The 20,704-nt window shown below is 46.0% G+C and overlaps 1 protein-coding gene across 1 annotated transcript; it reads left to right on the top strand.

Moving 5' to 3' along the window:
• The first annotated feature begins 1,943 nt into the window (after nt 1–1,943).
• TMEM39A (transmembrane protein 39A) lies at nt 1,944–20,650 on the top strand. The gene is made up of 10 exons (XM_058836984.1): nt 1,944–2,152; nt 2,218–2,276; nt 12,400–12,593; nt 14,047–14,269; nt 15,636–15,719; nt 17,099–17,241; nt 17,703–18,045; nt 18,856–19,043; nt 19,497–19,617; nt 20,165–20,650. The coding sequence occupies exons 3-10, from the start codon at nt 12,481–12,483 to the stop codon at nt 20,396–20,398; spliced, it is 1,449 nt and encodes a 482-aa protein (XP_058692967.1). The 5' UTR covers nt 1,944–2,152; nt 2,218–2,276; nt 12,400–12,480; the 3' UTR covers nt 20,399–20,650.
• Nucleotides 20,651–20,704: the final 54 nt, after the last annotated feature.

Here is a 20,704-nt window from a genome sequence, read left to right as displayed (position 1 = left end):
AAGCATGCTGCAATTAAGCAAGTCAAATAGTTAAAGACCCTCTAGTGTGAAGGACAGTGGTTGAAATATAAATACAAGGAGGCCTGGTAGAATGTGTGTATCACACTCCTATAAATCCACCATGGGCTTATTGGAGAGCTGGAAACATATTCTGGGCCCCACACAATCACCCAGAAAACTACCCTGGGCCTTGAAAAGCAAGTCTCATGGGGCCCTGGTAGGCCAGAAACAACTGAGTCACACAATGTGACTCTTTTCCAAAACAACCTTGTAGACAACTGGGCCAAAAACATAGTACTGAGTGGGTGTAACACACCCTATTGCACACCAGCCTCCAGGAAAAATTTAGCAGTGCAATGAACTATTCAACTGCACTGAGAGCAATGGGTGATGGAATCTTCAAACATTTAGCAAAAGCTACTTGGTTAGTCAGCACTAGGAAATATGTCGGTCAGGCTGGCTCTGCTCAATGAAAATTTTAGATGCTGGAGAATGGGGTAAATTTCCAGCCGTGCACATAGAAATATGCTGGAGAAAAATATCTGGGTTATTCCTGCCTCAGGCAAAGGCAAAAGCAATCCATGGGATTACTTTTGTTCAAGGACTTGGGTGTACTTGATGGGTAACGCGGAAGGATGGGGAAGTCTGGTGTGTACCTCAAGAGGATTTGATTTTGGGTGGGAATTGCTGTTCATTAAACTGTTTGATGTGATTGCTATTTAAGACTGTGTGTTATCACTTACATGGTGGTGATACACTCATCAGTGCATCGGGCACTTTGCAGCACCCATCTCCACTAACTCCGGAGATGGGGATCTGAACCCAGCTCTCTTTTGATTACCACATTAATAGATAAATATGGACAAAGTGTAACGGTGGTGTAATCAGAACTGGCTTCACCATGCAGCAATCCAACAACACACACCGTCTTCTCTGCCCTGAAAGACTGTAGTGGCAAAGGAAGCTCAAGGTTACGGACAAAACAAACTCAACAGACATTTTATAGAGATGGACTTAGGGAATGATATCTGTGTGTATACACCAAAGGCCAGGAAGGATGATGGGATATTTGAAAGTGTGGGGGCTGGCATGATGTAAATGGTGTAGAATAAGGGGTGGATACTGTGCTGGTTTCAAATGGGACCATGGGCCTCCTCCACCTCGGCTGAGGGTGGCAATGGCAGCAGGGCTTTTCAGTTGCTGATGTTCAGCCTTGGGATAAATGGATGTGCTGGCTGTAATTAAGCAGTTAATTATGATTTTATGATTTTGTGTTAAATGGCATCTCATGATGCAAAACATCGCTACACCTCGAGTTCTGTGTCCAGTTCTGGGCCCCTCACCACAAGAAAGGCTTTGAGAGGCTGGGGTGAGTCCAGAGAAGGGCAACGGAGCTGGTAAAGAGTCTGGAGCACGAGTCTGATGAGGAGCAGCAGAGGGAGCTGGGGTTTATTTAGCCTGGAGAAGAAAAAGCTTATATCACTCTTTCAGTTTCTTCTCCCAGGCAAAAAGCGACAGGACAAGAGGACCCAGTCTTAAGCTGTGCCAGAGGAGGTTTGGATTAGACTGTAGTAGGAATTTCTTCAACTAAAAGGATGATTAGACATTGGAATGGGCTGTCCAGGGAGGTGGTGGAGTCACGGTCCCAGGATGTGTTTAAGGAAAAGACTGGACGTGGCACTACTCAGTGCCATGGTCTGATGGACATGGTCTGATTGATTGTGTGATTCGGTGTGGAGCTTTCCGTATCTATTTTACCCTGTGATTCCGGAGCAAGCAAAGACAGGGATCCCCTGCCGGAGGAGCCGCAGCAGCGCGGCCGGCCCTCAGCTCTGGCTGCCACCACCAAGATGGCGGCGCGGCACGGCCGCCGCCCCGCCCCGCGGCTCCTGCCCTCCCTGGGCCGGCCGCGGCCGCCGGGGGCCGCCGCCGCTGTCGCCGTGTGATGAGAGCATCAGCCCTCACTGCCACGTCTCCCGGGCAGCCGGCGCTGTGCAGGGCCGCGCCGGGGCGCCGAGGCCGGACCCGCCCGCCTGCCTCCTCTTCCCCTCCTTTCCCTTCCCCTGCTCCTGCCCCGTCGCGGGGCAGCGGCGAGGTGGGTCTGCCCGGCGGGAGGAGGGACGCTCCGCGGGGCTCCCGCCGCCGCTGCCGCAGCCTCGTTCCCCCCGGCGGTCCGGGGGTTGCGGGGGCCGGGGCTCGCCGCCGGGCCGCTGCCGCCGGAGGGGACCCCGCTGCCGGCTGATGTCCTGGCCGCGCCGCCTCCCGCGCTTGGATGTGTGAGTATCGGCCCCGCCGCTCCCGCGGGCTGCGGCCGCCGGAGCCCCCCTCCGAAACCTGGTGTGTGTCTGTGTGGGAGTGAGTGGCGGGGAGGCTTCTGCCGCGTTTGTTCCGTCCTGCTGGTAAGCTACGGCGTTTGGTCCCGGGCTGCTCCTTTGAGACATTTCCTGCTGCGTTTGGGTTAAAGCAGGAGGTCCGCGCACGCTGCTGGGAGCGAGGTGCTCTGTGGTAGGAGGGCTGAGGGTTAAACGCTAGGAAGTTGGGCTGGGGTCACGGGAAGGTGTGCTGTGGGCTTTTAAAGCGCTGCCCCTACGTAACCAGTCCTGCAAGGGCACTGTCCTGTGGAAGATGAAGAGCTGAGGCAATCATCTGTAAGTCCAGGCAAATCCAACCCGCCATAAGGTACAGTTTCCAAAATGGATGTGGGTGCAGATTTCTGTCGCTGTTCTTTTTTGTACCGCCGAGAAAACTGTGTATCGATCATCCTCCCTTATTTAGGGTAGCAGTTGGGCGCATGATTCTCCCTATTACGTGAGGCAGCTTCTTCGCTACTCCAGCATCATTTTAACATGTGAACGTACAGCAGAAACAGAGGCAGCTTTGTTTGCCATCTCTGATTGCTCTCATGCGTGCTTTCCATTGTGAGTAAGGGGCCCCTACAACTGTAAGTGAAGAAATGAGATGTCTGTGTTACAAGGGGGTGAGTTACGAAATTTTTGGAGACAAGGCATCCCTTCTGTAACCATCCCTTCTGTCTGTTAACCCACTGTAACCAGAAGAGGTTTTCTGGGAGAGGAATACAGTAGTATGGGGATGGAACTGGGATGGCTCAGCTCAGTTTCACAGGATGCTGAAGGCAGATGACATCAGCCCTTTTTAACCCACCGTCTGCTCCATGGCTCACCTCCTGGCGCTCCTGCTGTTGGACTGTTTCTTACACTCATTTCTCCTTCCAGCTGCACCTCTCAGGCTCCTTCAGCCAAGGTGCTTGGACGATACTCTGCTGGTAAAATCTGGGCTCACTGGTAGGTAGTCAATGCTGACCACTCTGAGGGTTGGGCTGAAACTTCACTTGCTCCTTGTTGTCTCTTATCTGACTGGAAGTTCTTCAGGTGTCAATGCAGCTACTCCTTGTTTCTGTTCTTGAGCTTCTTTGCCTCAGGTTTTGCTGTACAAACCAGCACATCGGGTGGTAATGTTTTCCAGGTTTGATTTTTCTGGAACAACATAGAACATCAGGTGATATCACTGACACAGTGTGTGCTCCTGATTTCAAGACCATAGAACAACTGTGTGTCTTCTGTACAGCTCATTCCTGGCTGTCTCTTTGAAGACTTGCAGGCATTTGAGACCTGACTTTCAGAAGCTCTGGGTGTCCATGTTCCTACTAATAGAGGTGTCTATACTGCCTCAACCAGAGCATTCAAAATCATTAATAGTTTTGAAAATGCAGGCCTTTTATTTCTTACTTTTATATTTAGTCTTTCTGATTGTAAAATGGGGATAAAACATTTTGTTTCCTACTTTGCAGAGCATGTTTTTATTCTGCTTGTCAGATGATAAATTCCTATAAGAACTTCTTGCATTATACAAATTAGCACCTTGCTGAATTATTTGTCTTTCAGAGACACTGATGGCATTTACCACAGTAAATTCTGTGGTAGCTAAGGAAATGAAACAATCCTCATCTTACTGGCCTGCCTGTGTTAGCAACATTTGTGCTGATGTAACATTGCTAGTGTAGGTGTACTGTTACGTAGTACTCAGAAGCAGACAGGCCTAATCACTTTTTTTTGTCTATGCATTCTTCAGACATTCCTCTTTGTTATGAAATTTTATATTAAAAAATTAACTTATGTATGTAGTGTTTGAAGGGGAAGCCCCACACCTTTCTGCTGGCTTTAAAACTGAGTAGTACTGAACACAAGTCTTTCTCTGAAAGGATACGTAATGCAGATTTGATTCAAACCTGGCTGTCATAAAACTTAACTCTTTCTTTCTGTAGGCACCAAATCTGGATGTTTGAGAGTACGGCCAGGAGCAAATGTGCCAGCAATATTTGTTGAGGTGGCTTCCTGTTTCCATGAGCAGTGATTTCAGAAACCAGTTGGGCCACTCAGTACTCCTCAGCAGAGTTACAGTTCCTAAAGATGGATGTGGTGGAAGGCAACAAGGTGGTAGTGATTCTGAGACTGTCCTGCTCTTTAGTCTCAGTCCTTTCCCTGTGCCTCAGAATAATGAAATCCTGGAAGAATTGTTCCTCTGGTGGTTAAAATTGAAACTTTAGTCCATTTATTTCTAACCCTACCATAGTTGGGTAAGTGGCGTAGCTGTTAGCAGGTGGATTTTTGAAATCAGAGGTAAATCTGTAGTAGCTGTGTGACTTGGGAAAATAGCTCATTAGCTTTCACAAATTATCCTGGAAGATTTCATGCTGTTCTTTGGGGGCTGTTGTCATTGGTAAGTCATTTACAACCTTTTCTTGACTTTTCTGGGTATTGCAAGTGAAAATGAGTCTTCTGGTGAGAAGTGGGTATTATGCAACCTGGTCAGGAGAGCTGTCCTGGGAGACAGAGTACAGTGGCATCCATGTGTACTGGGGGGTTTGGAATTGTTGGTTTAAATCAAAATTATCAGTAGACATATGCGGCCCAGAAATACATATAAGGGAGCATGGATGCAGATTCAGACAGCTGGATTAGTCTCAGTATAATTAATTATACAAGGGATTAATGTATCCTATTGCATTTTCTCGATCTGCTGGATTAGTTGCTCTGTAAACACTCATATGAAGTTCTGAGTCCTACCTACCAAAGTCATGGAGGTTGAATTGAAGACTTACTGCTTTGTGGGGAATATTTATGTCACCTGAACCTGTTGTTTAAGAGGCAAATAGAGAAGAATCGATTTATTCTCATATGTGCTTTATATTTTAATGCAAATTTATGATTTATACAAATTACAATTTGCTTAAAATTCCCTGCAATAGTATTACTTTTCTGCAGTGTCAGGGATGTGCAAAGTGTTGTCTTACTGATACTTTCTGCTGTGGATCCCCAGTGTGGTGACTTGGTGTAAGGCTCAAGGAAGTGGTTTTTAACTTTTGTTCTTCTTCATGCCTTCAAGCTCATTGCTACAGATGGCAGATGCCTGCCTTATTTTTAGCTATTTGAGGACAAAATAGAAAAATCCTAGTGACTCCCCATGATTTGTCATCATGGCTGATCTCCATTAAATTAAACATAGGGATTGGCAGACGAACAAAATCAGCAGGAAAGCTGCTTCTGTTTGTTTTTAAAAAAACATGTCTAAAGCGCTAAAATAATACTATAAAACATATCCACTACTACATACAGAGACCCTTGGGAGGATAAGTACTTGCTGAACAGTTTATCCTGTTTTGGGTAAGGAAACTGAGGTCTGTATTGGTAAAACAAGTTCCCTGAAAGTCAGTTGAAGAGGAAAGATTAAAAAGCAAAAGATATCCCAGCCTGTGCTCAGGCCATTGGACTGTGGATTTGTGTTCAGGATTGGGAGGAAAATGCTTATTTTGATGTCTTGCTTGATGGAATATTTTAAGATGGGCTCTTAAAAGCATCTTCTATTTTTTTTTTTTCCCCTTCTTTTTCCCCCTCAGTAGTGATCTGTTTTGTTGTGCATTTGCCTTGATATCTTGGAAAAAAAAATACTTCAGTGGCCATACCTAAAATTCCCTGCCTTTCTCAATTACTGGATGTGGCAGGGTATAATGGAGAGTGATCTGTAGCTGTGTTTTAACAGAGCTGTGGCTGTGCGTAATGTTTACTGAAGAGCTCTGGTGCAAGATGTACTTAGGAGTGAGTGCTTCTTGATAAATTGTATTAACGGCCAGCTTTGATAGCTTTGCCTGTGTTGTGTCTGCTGAAACACTGCCCTTGTGATTCACTTCCCAACTAGTATCCCCTTCTAAATGGAACTTCAGTTTCTGTCAGTAATGTGGATTTGGAGTTAAAACTTCTGTGTTGTTACATACTCTGAGAACTGCCTGACTCAATAACTCTCTCCAGCTCTTTAGTTTGGGCTTTTAGTTTGGATGAGGCTGGACTTGCTGTCCCTTTCCCCACACAATTGGGAAGCATGGGAACTCTACGACCAAAATAGACTGTGTCCCAAATGGTCAGGCCTGCATTTCCCTCTGCTGCTAGAAAAGCTCAGCTTTGCAATTTTGTCTTGTTCTCACACAAGAATAAGCCAATGCTTTCTTTATTCCCACATCCAGTATTTGGCTGTGAATGTTGCTGTATATATCAGAAGAAGCCAAAGGAAACGTTCATGTCTTGTTAGCTGTGTAATACTTGTTGGCTTGGAGAGGAGTGTTATTGGCCACTTGGAGCTGTTGAACTTTGAGCATCTTGTGTTGTGGGTTTGTCTTCGTTTTTTTTTCGCTTCCTTTTGGAATATAAATTCTCTTGTCTTCATTCATAAAATTATTACAATCATTCATTAAAGTCTTCCTAAGCTGTTTGCTTTGACCTGCTGCAGCAGTTAGTTGCACAAGGTAATTATATGGTAATATAAGGTAATACTGTTTTATTACACCAGGAATTGTGGCTTTGTTCATGTACTCACCAGAGGTTTGTTTAGAGCGCTTAGTACGTGTCACAACTTTCCTCCGATTCACAAAAACCTGAACTCACCTATATTCTGAAGAGGACAATATTGCCTGCATAGCTCTGGAAGTTTCTTCCTTGCACCTCCTAAAGTAAGGTCTTTGAGGGGATTTTTAGGGAATGTATAGGGTTTCTCTGTTTTTAAAAATGGCTTTTTCAGTATCTTGGGTAATTTTGTTTACCTAGAGTACTAAGAACTTAAATCTATGTCCTATGCTTAAGCATGTCTGCAAAATGAGCTGACTGAGCTTACTGCACTTTGAGAAGCTTTTCCTAAAAAACTTTTCTTTCCTGTTCCCATTTTTGTATGTGGGTATTTGAAGTACTGTGGCAGCTACAAATGGCAGGCACTACCTTGCCCTTGTCTTTTAGCTAAAACTTTTATTTTTCCTACTTGCATTTCTGCTTAGCTCTAGTCTTCCTTGCTGAAAACACTTGAAATAAGTTATACAGTATTTATGCCATTTGTTAATTCTTGCCTTAATCTTGCTACTTTGACCCTTTGGTTTTGGCCTCTGTGTAGAAGACTGATAGATGGAGCCTCTTCAGCCAGAGTTGTGCTGTATTAGAAAAGCCTACACTGACATGGTCTTGATGGGTTGGTTTTGTTTTTACAGAGGAGGTTATAAGTCACTGAGCAAAAATGAGTCTTGCTGGTGCACCACCTGACAGTGGTGATTCCCCACCCAGGTCTCCTGTTTGATCGTGTTGGGGCTGCACTTCAGGGGGCTTTCTGTCTCTCTGTGTGCCAAATCCCCATCTTAATCCATCACTCTGTATGGCATGAAGACTTGGAAAATGTGCTGACTTTGAGACCTCCCTCCTAACCGGTTTTGCCTCCCAGCTCTGGGACAGGTGGCGGGTGTGTGCCTTTGGATCCAGCCAGAGTTGAAAGGTTGTGTTGACTTAGCATTGGGGCAGCCCTGTGCAAGCCAAATATTTAGCTTTCCATCTGATAACCTGTAGGTTGTTTCCTCCCTCGCAGCAACCAAACGCTTGTTTTATTCCCAGACCAGTTGGGGCTTTTGCAGAAGTTTTGCGTCTTTTTGGCTTCCGGTGTGGCAGATGTGAGGGTGCTGACAAGGTGGCCTTGTGACCAAGGCTTGGGTGCAGCCATCACTGTTCCTTGGCTCTCTGGTGATTATTTTTTTTGTTGTTGTTCTGTTGGGTGAATTGATTACTAGCTTTTTGTCTGTTTTCCCAGCTGTCAAAATGGGGTTTTGTTTTCGTTTTGGTGGTTTTTTATTTAAATTTAAATAAATAAATAAGAGGTTCACACTAAAGGGAAGTAAAAATTAGTAACTAGACCCTCTAAGAGTAACTAGGACCCTCTAAGTTCAAAGGAAAACTTGTGTGATAATTTGCAAAGGTATTAGGATTGCTGGACAACTGCAAGTTTAAGGTTAGGCTGACCAGCTGCAGTGAGTTGAATTGAGGACATTAGCAACCAAGAGAGCATTTTTAGTTTCAGAAGTGAGGCGTGCTTTGTGTCAGTGCTCTGCAGCCGTGTTGTGGAGGTGGCTGGCTGCACTTCCCTGCGAGGAAGCACTGCACACGTGGCAGGTGTGTTTCCATAAAGCATGGATACCCTGAATGGAAAGTCTTGCTGGGAGTGTCTGTGTTGCTGTGGAGGAGGCAGACAGAGTCCCTCACCACAGAAGCCATGTGTTGCTTCACCCCCAGCTGTCACACGCTTCCTCAGCAGGACAGAGGTTGCTTTAATTGAGATGGTGAATTGCAGTGGGAGACCTGTGGTCTTCTTGAGCCACATTGCACCAAGTGAGGATGGTCACATTTCCCTTTCTGCTCTTGCAAATAACTGGTTGTAGTACTTGTGGAGCCAAGGAGAGCCACTTGAATGTTTTCCAGCCTCTGAGAATTCTCATGTCTCAGTGCAGCAAGCTTCCTGAGAGGACTGGAGAGGCCTGGAGTTTTCTCCAATTAAAAAATGTTAACGCCATCAAAATAACTGACTGAGCTTTGTAACGTTTCCAGCAAAGAGATGGGGAACCAGGCACACTTTCCATTCTCATGAGTCACTGACTCTCTCCTGATTTGCCTCTTGAAAGAGCTATTTGGGCAGCTGCTGATACAGGAACACGATTCTGAGTGATGGTCCTTGGGGAGCAGGACAGGGCTGCACACTGCTTCACCTCTGAATTGGTGAATAATTCGTTTGCCTAGCTTGTTATCAGTAAAGTCTTGCGCACAGCTGTGGTTCTTGCCTGCCTTGATCCTGCCTCATCAGGACAGCTGGGGAGGTGATGGGCAGGAGGGGTATCTTGGCACAGAAAAAAAAAAAGACCAAGTGCTTTCTGTAGTCCTAAAAGCAGGAACTGGAAATGAGAGAATCTGATGTCTTCTGTTTCTGGATTTTCTTGTAACTTGTGTCACAAATGAAGGTTTTGTCTCTGTCCTGAAGCATGGTCTGTCCTAGAACCCAAGAGCTGTCCATACCCACATCCAGTCCCTGTGCATGGTCAGGAACATCTGCTGTTCTGTAGCTGCTCTCTAGATCCTGCCTGTGTGTTTTTATGATGCCCACATCTGCCTCAGAGAGGAGATCTTGGAGGCTAGGTAGTATTGGTTTTGACGATTTGAGGAGGAAGGGACTGCAAGCATGTGACTTATTTTTTGAAAGGAAATTGTAGGTGAATTGGAAATAACAGTGTGGAATCGCATTAATGGACTAAAGAGTCTTGTCAGGAAAGGCTTTTATCTTTCATTACTCACTTTTCTGCATTACTCTATAAAATAAGATCACTGATGGGGTGGGGAATTCAAACAGAGAAGGGAGCAGGGTGGACTCTTCATTAATGCTTAATATGACGTGGGATGTTATCTCTTGGAGTAAGGGGTTTATGGACACCTTTTTTTCTTGTTCACATATTTTTCAAAGTAGAATCATGCCTTTGTTTATTAATTGAAAGCTATAAAAAGGCTTTTCCCCATGTCTTTCTCCTCAAAAAGGAGGGCTGTTGATTGGGTCAAGGCCAAAAAAAGCAGACTTAGACTCAATCTGATCTGTAATCTCACTGCTTTGTTTAGCTTTATCTGCAGAGCTTCAGTTTTGTGTGGCTAGTTTTACAAAATAAAAGCAAACATAAAAGGAATGGTTCTTTGGCAGATTTTGCTCCAACAAATGCCTACCTAATTTGATCTAACTCCAGTAAAGTAAAGTTATTAAAAGCTTGGCTTGAGGAACTGCCCAGTCTACATGTTCATGAATCACCGTGAAAGGGCTTATTCAAGTGCATTTAAAATATGTGCACTGACGTTAAGGATGGCTTCTTTCCACGGGCAGTTGTTTTTAGTGGTAGAAACCTGCATTTTACTGGTTTGCAAAGCCAGGGGCTGGAATTGTGATTACTTTGTGTCCAAGTGTCTGTATTGGCGAGCGTGTGAGGCATACTAATGGGGTGATATTAATGAGACCTGTTAAATTATTTACATGAATTATTGAATGTGGTATAAAATACCTTCCATTGTTAATAGCACTAATTAGACCACCAACATATTGCATCCATTATCGTAAATATCCTGTAGGTCGAATCATACCAGTTGTTTCAGCTACCACAGTCCCTACTGATAGCTAAATTTGGCTTAAAATGGCTTTCAAGCTTGTTCTTTTTTGGGGTTTTTTCCTCATTTTTTTCCGTCACTTCATTTGCTTATCAAAAATGTCTGAACGCCCTAAGTGAATTCTGCATTGTTTGTTGCTGCCCCTGCTCATCTTACACATGCAGGAGAGTTTTCTTGTTTATATTTCATTCCTGAAATATAAATATACCCAAATAAAACTCTAGAACATCCTAGGGAAAATTGTCTAAAAGCTTTAAAGTCTTGCTTGACTAGAAAGGTAAGGAAGGTTTCAATCTCTGTTGTATTGTTATTGGAGATATGAGAGTTTTAAATCTGCCAAAACACGCTGTTTACCTCAAAACCAAAATTCTTCAGTGTTTGCTCACCTTTCATGCATTTTCACATTCCTTTTTTTTTTTTTTTTTCCCCTCTCTTCTCTCTTTCTCCTGTATCTCTGCTTTTTGGTGGCTTTTTTTTTTTGGGTTTGGTTTGATTTTTCTAAGTGACTTTTGTGTGGATATGCAGAAAGCATTCATCCTTTGAAACATCTTGATTTTTGTTGAAAGTTTGAGAATTCATTTCAATCTGACAATTGTTTATTGGAGTAGAGATGAAGGATGGGAAATTTTGATACAAAGGGTAATTCTTTGAGGGAATTTTTTAGAGAAGTACTCCTGCATACTGTGTTCATGGTGACAGTCCTGTGACTCACTGAGAAAACTTCTGGCATTTCTGCCAGCTGTGATTTCTCAGGATTTTAAAGGAGGTGATGACTGAATTATAAATAGACCATAGGTTCAATCTGTACGTTTCAAAGCTACATCTTGAGTTTTCCAGAAGGTGGGTGTGCTTTTTTGGCCCCTGGGTTGGTTCTGGCTATGATACTTTTCCAAAAGGGCAGCTGATTTAGATGCCAGGCACATAGACACACCAAATTTCTTGTAGTGAGATGCTCACTTGGTGTCTTGTTCCTGTACAGCACTCCAGTTCAATCCTTCGCTCCCTTATGTCTGCTCTGTGTTTCCATTGGAAACTTTCCTGTCTGTCAAAATCCTTGCAGTATCACATGGGAGAGCGGTGAAATAGAAAAAAAATTATATGGGAAGTAATAAAGTCTGTGCCAGAAACTACACCAGTTTCTGATAGTCTGAGTTGCCCAGCCTCTCTCACACTGGTTCATTTTTAGGAATCCATAGATTTAAGTGTGTCATTAAAAAAAAATAAATATGTACAAGTTTACTTCTGAATTATTTTTCTTTTTGGGTTTATGTGATTGCCCATATGTGCATTTGAATACATGTGTGTTGTGCTGCACTTCTCTGCTAACTAAACCCACTTTTAAATGGCTGTATTACCTTGTTGTCATATGGGCGTTTGTAGCACAGAAGGGAGCTGAACTATGCAGTTTTCCTTCAAGGACACCAGTCTGTTCAGAGCTCTGCCAGAGGGTGTCCAAATTACCTACCAGCATCAGAGCCTGGCAAGTAACATGCAGGGTGCCTAAAACAAGCTGTGAAGCTCTGGTAGCTCAACCACAACATCGAGAGGGCTCTTCCCAGCTTGCTTTTGAAATAAAGCACACTTTTGTGTTGTCTCCAGAGATGCTCAGTGGTGCTTTCCAGCCAACAATAAGTGCTGTCAGTCATTGATGGCTAATGTAAGCAGCCCCTAAAAGAATCAGTGTCAGTGATGTTCATTCTGGGTGTGCAAGCAGACACTGACCTGCTGCCATTGAAGTGGCACAGTGTTCTAGAGTGGTGATGGCTGTTCCACAGGATTCTGAGTGTGTGAAAGTGACTTCCTTCTGCATGAATTTGCTTGGCTGGAGTGTGAACTGGGTGAGCGTGACCAGCAGTTTAAAGCTAAAGTGCTGTTTCTGCCTCCTTTGCAGATTTGGGAAGGCTTTTGGATCGTTGTCTGGGTGTCAGGGCACAGCCTGCTGGAGGCACTGGAAGTGGACTGGTTCCTGGTCATGCCCGGTGGAAGGAGGGGACCCAGCCGGCAGCAGCTAAGCCGTTCAGCTTTGCCTTCTCTGCAGACTCTGGTTGGCGGGAGCTGTGGAAACGGTACTGGTTTGAGAAACAGGTGAGGACAAAGGTGGGGTTGGTTGTAGAGACATCTGTGGCTGGGGCAGCACTCAAAGCAAGGAGTCTTGATCTACCCTAAACCCTGTGCAAGACCATGGCTTTATGGTGAAAGTGGGGGATTGGGAAAGGGGAACCTTGAGCCCTCCACTGTGGCATTATGAGATGGCTCATCCAAGAGGGAATAAGTCCTGCGTGACACATCTCTTTCAGCTTCTCTTCTCAGCTCTGCTGTGGTACATGTTTCCCTCTTCAGCCCCTCTTTTGATTTGATGCATTAAAACCAGCCCCATGGAGGGGATTGTGGAAGTGGTCTCAGCCCCCCTTCACCACTCACTGTGGTCACAACAGCCAGGGGTGGAAATCACACAATACTCCATTTGTCTTTTCTGCAGCAGTTCTCAGAGCAGTGAATCCTAGCAAATGATGAGTCCTTGTCTTGCTCACTTGCCTTCATTGCCCTGGGGAATTAGTGTGACAGGTCAGAGCACAGCTCTGACTCCTCCTCCTACATAATAGAAAGGCAGGGCAGGAGGATGCCCATATTCTTGTTTTAGACCTGCTGGTTGCAGATGAAACTAATTCTCACAGTTGGTAAAGATGAGCTGCATTTTCTGGGGAAGTTGGGGGCTGAAACAGGAACACACACGCAGTGACATTGAGATTACCACATTTGGTATAAAAACTGAAACCCAGCATTACTTCTTTCCATAGAAAAGTTGGCAGACGAGAGAAGCTGTTTGCTGCATACTGGGGCCCTGGTATAGGTTCATTCTTACAGAGTAGAGCAATCCAAGCCATTTAGCTTTGGCCTTTACAGACTTCTCTGTCTGGGGCAGAGGAACAGATAGCACAGTTTGAGGTTCTTGAGAAGTGACTATCAAGACTGTGGAATCGGGACCCCAGGGTCCAGGGAGAGTGTTGCTTATCTGGTTTCAGTCAGACACAGCATAGTTCCTCCACCAGTTCAGTACGCCAGAGCTTTTAGTTGTCCTAGCCTCCTCTGAAAGCTAGAAAAGGAAGTGTGAGAACACTTGAGAGGTTGGCCTCTAGGAAGTGGCTGAACTACTCCATTCCATTTTTAGTTACTCTTTTAAAAGAGGAACTATGAACAGAAATACAATGGGCACTTTGCAGTGCTGGAGAAGGAGGCTGGGTGCTACTGTAATATCCTGGTGATGGGTGGAAAGAGCCAATATTAAGTGCTGAGTGTAGCGCAGACTCCTTAATGATTTTTGCTCTGTATCTCTGCTCCTCAATCTGCAAGTTTACTGAAATACTGCTGGGCATGTCACAGCACTTCTGATAGATCAAGCTGTCTTCCAGAGAAAATTCTGGATAAGGGTTTTGTCTGAGCTAAGATGATGGAGCTCACCATCAGCCTCATGTGAGAAATATGAATGCAAGACTGCTGTTAGAATGTTTCCCAAGTAAGTGATGTCCATCTGCTTCAGGAATGGTAGTGCCATCAGCCTCTCAGCACCTCCGATCACAGCACTGATTACTCCAGAGCCTGTGCGTCACTGCCGGATCCCTGAACTGCCGTTGGATGGGAGCCTTCTCTTTGAATTCCTGTTCTTCATCTACCTTCTGGTAGCCCTCTTCATTCAGTACATCAACATCTACAAGACTGTCTGGTGGTACCCATACAATCACCCTGCTTCCTGCACCTCACTGGTGAGTTCCCCAGCAAGTGCCATCACTTGGGCTTTTTCATTACACAGCTTTTTTTCATGCTTCTTCAGTCCAGGAATCACCAAGCATTTGACATTAAAGATGTGAATGAGAGTTCACATGCACCCCCATCAGTCAGGGCCATGTCATCCCCCATTTTACAGGGGAGAAAATACATGGCAGGTGAGAGAGGGGAAGTCAGCAGGACTCCTTCAGGGGAAATTTCTTGCATACCTTTGCATGGTCTAGCTATCGCCTGGGGTTTGAAACAGAGTGGAGACTCCAGGAGCTGTCTCCTGCTGTGAGTGCCCCTTGCCAGTTGAAACAACAGAGCCTGAGAGAAGGAAGATGTGCAGATTTTTGTTAGGATCCCACAGCACAGTTGGGCCAGAAGCACAGTTGGGGAGGGGCTCAGATCCTCAGCTTAGATAAAGCTCTCAATCTCCTCAGTTTCAGTGTTCTTTATTGCTGTCCCTGTGGGCCAGCGAGCCTCAAGTGAGCAAAGCCAGCCTGTGCAGCTGGAACCATGTCCTAAAGGCTGCTTGGAAGCACGAGGTGGTCCCTCCGTTACCTGTACCGGCAGGTGGTGCTGGTGTTCCAGTCACCAGCCTCCTGCTCAGCTCTGCTGTACTGGACACAGCTGGCTTAGAAGTAAAAGCATTCTGTTTGGGGCTCCCTACCCAGCAGGATTTAACAGTCATTTGTTTATTCCCATCACAACCAAGCGTTCTTTTTTACCCAAAATGTCCTTGAAGTACCAAACAGCAGCAGTATTCAGAGTCTACTAATTCTTCTGGCCAGAATATATTGGATGGCTTCACTGAAAAGCTGTAAGGGCTGTGTGTAACTTGATGCAGCTAGAGAACTTCTTCATGACCAATGAAGATGAGGTTTCTCAGATCAGCTTGATTTCATCAGAAGCACTGATTTCCACAGACCATTTTTGAGACCAAGAGGGAAAGTGAGCTGATGTGCTCACTCTGGTCTCTGGTTTGGCTGCCTTTCATCTAGTTGCTTGGGCTTTTCTGTGGAGAACCTGCAACCTGTTCTCCATGGTAGGATTCTGGTTCTAGATGTCCCTTTGACCCCAAAAATACCTGCCTGAAGGGTGGGTTTGTTTTGTTTTCTGTGGAAACCTCTCCATGGCAAGGAGTCTCCCTGTGGAGGAGATCTTGCTTCTGGAGACATAGCTATGTTACTAATGTTTATTGCTTTTCCCTCATCCCTAATAGAGAGATTTGGGGATTGCTTACCTGAGGTCCTAACAGTCCTAATGTACTCTCCAGCAGCCAGCTTGCTAGTCCCACCCCATCTGGGTGGTTTCAGAGTCCCTTTTTCTGGTGAAGACCTTTTTTCTTTCCTCCTTCAGAATTTTCACCTCATTGACTACCACCTGGCGGCGTTCATCACAGTGATGCTGGCACGGAGGCTGGTGTGGGCCATTATCTCTGAGGTAACATTCCCACTCTTCCCTCTCCTGCCTGTAGAACTTGCTGCAGAACATGGTCATCCATGGCCTAGGAAAATTCTGCAGCTTGGAGGGTTTCTTCCCTCAGAAGAGTCTGGGTGTGAAGGACTACGATTCTGAGGATGCCCTTCCACCTCGGAGTTTTCTCCTTGAGACCAGTCACGTCCTGTAGTATTGGCTAGCTCTGTTGGCTCTGCACCTAGGAGGAGATTAAATGGTCCCACTTGCTTATTTATCTCTGCAGGTACAATACTGTACCCCACTATCTCGTGCTAGAGAAGTGGCCAAGAGAATTACAAGTCAGGTAGCAAAAAGGCAAATAGGGAGGTTGGCCAAGACAAGAAGAATGAACAAGAGATTATAGGGGGAAAGGTCAGGAGGAGGATGTCTAACTACACTGAAGTGAAATAGGAATACTGGTAGAACTGCTTTTCCAGTTCTGGTTACTCAGTAACTCAGACTCTGATCATGTCACCACAGATTTTGAGACCTGCTCTTTGTTTGTGGGAGCAGAACCAAGCCAAATTAGGTCTCTGTAAAAGGTCACTTTTGGGAAAATAGAAGCTTTGTCCACTGACATGGTTAATACAACTCTAGGCCAAGCAACTAAGCAGTGTTTAAAAATAAATAAATAAAGAAACAGTTATGTCCTGTTGAATAGATGAACGGAGAAGGTGGGAACTCTGAAGGTCTCTACATCTGATCCCTTCCATTTTCATTTATATTGACATACTCCATAAAACTTCCCATAGACTGAAATTTATGCATTGAAATCTTCCATGCAGGTTCTTGTGCATCCTATGTATTTGCTCTAACCCTTAGGAATCTTTTCATAGTTCAGTTTCCTTCTTTCCTCTGGAGATTGGATCAGGCTTTCTTGCTGTGGTGCCTCCTCACTACACTGCAGCCTACACATCCAGTAGAGCTAAATTATGGAAATATGGGTTTGGGATTGACAAGGTGCACATCTTCTCTTCCCTCAGCTGCAAACTGTGACCTTTCACAAGGCTGAGACCTGATCCTTCTAAAGAAAAGAGAGAGAGGAAATGGGTTTCAGGCCATCCTGGACTATCATCAGAGCAATAAGGGACTTCAGCAAAAATATTTTTCTACTTTGCAGCTCTGAATTTTTCTTTAAAGGCTCTGTTTTAGTCATGCCCCACAACTTGTGATTTTTTAATCTTATGTATCCTGTCAATCATTAATAAAGTCAAAGGCATTTACGTTTGTAAGAGAATCAGTTTCCTGCTTCTGAGAGGAAGAGGGTGCCCCCTCTCCCTGCTCCTCCTCCACAGGCATCCCTTGTGCTCATCTTCTAGCACTGGTTGTTACAGGACTGCTGAGTGTTTCCTCTCCATTTGCAGGCCTCTCAGGTGGGTGCAACATCACTGATTCGCTACATGGTGCGCCTGGTGCTGCTCACCCTCTGTGGATGGGTGCTCTGCTGGACTCTGGTCAACCTGTTCCGCAGCCATTCTGTTCTCAACCTTCTCTTCCTGGGCTACCCGTGAGTGAAACCACTTTGAACCTTCTGGGTAGGGGGGGCACGGCTGCTTGGGGGTGCCATGAGCCACCGTGGGAAGCAGAGCTGTTGGCTGTAATGTCTCCTCGATTTAGGATTAAAAAGGAAGTGGGAGTGGCTGGGGGATGGTGCGAGGAGGTGGCACGCAGCTGATGAAGTCAATTGCCTCAGCTGCAGTTTGTGTGAAGGGCCTTTACTGCCACTTGAAAACTGAGCCTTTGGGATTGTTGGTTCTACAAATGGGATTTAAAAAAGCTTCTCTGCACAGGTCTTGAAGCTGTAGCCTCTGGCCTTTTAGCGGGGAGGAGAGTTGGCTGTTAGCTTCTGGGGTGAGGGTTCCTATGCACTGTCACTCTTGTCAGGGACAGTACCTGTTGAGGAGGTGCCCCCTGCTCCCTGTTGGGATGGCTGCCATTTCAGCCATTGTTTTCTTTCTTTCACGGCAGGTTTGGTGTCTACGTCCCTCTGTGCTGCTTCCACCAGGACAGCAGGGCACAGCCTCTACCTGCAGACTGTGGTTACTTGGTACAGGACCAGGTGGCAGATGACGGGGCTTCGGCTGTCAGCAGCCTGGTCAAAGACTTCTTCTCGCTTCTGTGGGAATCCCTGAGAGAACAGTTCAATAATCCTACATCTATCCCCACCCACAGCTGCCCCCTTTCCCCAGATCTTATCCGCAATGAGGTGGAGTGCCTAAAAGCAGACTTCAATCGCAGGATCAAGGAAGTTCTCTTCAACTCCCTCTTCAGTGCCTACTACGTGGCATTCCTGCCACTGTGCTTTGTGAAGGTAGCTGTTGTCTGGCTCTCTCTGTGCCCCTGCCCACCGTCTCCTTCTGAATGTTGTGTGAACTGCTGCCAGGCCAGATTCCTGGTTAATTCCCCTTTTCTCTGTCTCCCCTTTGGCAGCCCGGATAGCGGAGCATGGCTGCATCCGGAGTGCACTAGTACTGCTCCTGGTTGGCAGATAGGTATTGCCATAAATGTGATGCACCTCTAGTCCCATCACCCCACTTACTAACTCCCCTTCTCCGACCCTCTGTCCTAGGCAGATGGATAGCTGTGTTCTTCCTAGAAAAGAGAACCTGTTGTTACCCGTCTCAGATCCAGCATTGTGGCTTTTGAGTGATTGGATCAGAGGCCTTGGTGGTCAGCCTGTTAAAGCCAACTAGGATGCTTGACAAACTAAATCCAAGAGCCTCTTGTCAGTGTGGGGGTTGTATTTTTTCATCTGTCATTTCTCTTAACTTGAACAAGCTCCAGTTGGTGCAGAGAAATGGGCAGGGCTCCACAATCCATGTAGCAGTCTTGGTGCAATTGGTGCTCCTGGGGCAGTTCTGTGGCAAGCAAACTGCCTTGTTACCCGCTGCTGGAGGAGGAGATGCACCAGCTGCAGCATCGTTCCCTGCCCTTTCTCCTTCAGCTCGAGAAGGGAGCCTTGAGTGTCTCCTAAGCTGTAACCCTCTGAAATCACCGGTCCAAAAGCGCATGCCTGTAACGTGTGGTGTGGGTCTGCTGGATGCACATGCAGTATGTCCCTTGATATTCCCCCTTCTGTTTTGTGACAGTGGTGCCAAGTTCTTGTCTGGTCTCTTCGCAGAGCACGCAGTACTATGACATGCGCTGGTCGTGCGAGCACCTCATCATGGTGTGGATCAATGCCTTTGTCATGCTCACCACACAGCTGCTGCCTCCCAAGTACTGTGACCTGCTCCACAGGTCTGCCGCCCACCTCGGCAAGTGGCAGAAACTAGAACATGGCTCCTACAGCAATGCTCCACAGCACATGTGAGTCTGGGGATGGGCAGGGCTTGGCATGCCTAGCAAGGGGCTGAGAAATTCTAGTGTATGAGCAAATATCAAATCTACTGGCCTTGTTCACTGAAAACAGAAATGGCTGCTCTAGAGAGATGTCTGAGCTTCTCCAGTCACTGCTGGTACCTTCCCAGAAAGAAATGCCAAGGTGCTTCTTGGCCACTAGAGAGTATCTTGAGCAGAGGCAGCGGGTGGCCCCCTCCACTGCAGTGGACAAGGTTCTTGCACTGGGAACCATTTTGTTCATATTACTAGGAGTCCATTGAACGGTCTTGCGATCACCCCTCTGTGCTTTTCCAGTGGGAGCTAGGACACATCATTGTGGCAGAGGCTTTGGTACTTTTCAAGATGCAGTCCATTCCCATGAACCCTCGTTCAGGGGGTTGGGAGCACAGATGGTAACACTCTGCCATTGTTTCCCCACAGCTGGTCAGAAAACACAATATGGCCACAGGGAGTTCTGGTGCGACGGAGCCGGTGCCTGTATAAAGCAGTTGGGCCTTACAACGTAGCAGTGCCTTCAGACGTGTCCCATGCCCGCTTTTATGCAAGTATCTCATCTCTTGCTTGGTGCCTTATGACTGTGGGAGGGAGGAGAGGCTCAAACCCAGCTGCAGCAGAGCAGACTGTGCAGGACAGAGCTCAGTGTTACATGACAGGCTGGTGCTGCTGAGCAAAATACATGCTGGCAGCATTGGGGCTTTCCCATTCTGTCTTACAGTGACCTCTGGGCAAGATGGGAACCTCGGCTGCCTTGTCAGTGCTTTGTTATCAAGGTGACACAGCTCTCCCATCAGGCAGTGGCATTCCCCTGAGAGGGTTCTAGTTAACACCTAGTTAACACCTTTCAGGGAAATGGGAAGGTGTGTCAGCAGGCCAAGAGTTTATTTCACCCTCTTCCCCTTCTTGAGCAAAATGCTCCTCCTACATGCCTTGTTTCTTACTGTTTTCCCTAAGGAGCAGCTAGCAGTGGCTGGAGTACAAGCACTACTTCTGCCCACAGTGGTCCCTGACAACGTAATGTCCTCATTCCTCCTCACTTCAACCCAGCAAGAAATGATAGAAATCTTTCCTTCTTAACTCTTTCCCTGCAGTTCCTCTTTCACCGTCCCTTACGGCTGCTCAACCTGCTGATTCTCATCGAAGGCAGTGTGGTCTGCTACCAGCTCTACTCCCTGCTGCGCTCAGAGAAGTGGAACCACACCCTCTCCATGGCCCTCATCCTTTTCTGCAATTATTATGTTTTATTTAAGCTCCTCCGGGACCGGATAGTATTAGGCAGGGCATACTCCTACCCACTTAACAACTATGGACTCAAGGCACACTAGGCCGGCCAGATGTGTACCCCTTCTCTTCCTCATCCCACAGGGCAGGGAGGGAACCTCAGAAAAAAAAAAAATATTTTCGTACAGTTCTATTTTTTTCTTGCGACGTTTATAAATATTTAAAATATTTTATATTTTGTATACTATTGTTTTTGTGGGGCGGGAAGGGAACCAGTGGCAATTAAATGTCGCTTTATAAACAAGGTGTTATTTTATATATATATACATATATATAAAAAAAAATCCATGTGTATATACCGTATATCTATACCCATACATATATCTATGTGAAGCAACAGGATTGTGTGT

Source organism: Poecile atricapillus, chromosome 1, assembly GCF_030490865.1.
Source record: "Poecile atricapillus isolate bPoeAtr1 chromosome 1, bPoeAtr1.hap1, whole genome shotgun sequence".
NCBI lineage: Eukaryota > Metazoa > Chordata > Aves > Passeriformes > Paridae > Poecile > Poecile atricapillus.
This window is presented reverse-complemented; position numbering and strand designations above follow the sequence as displayed.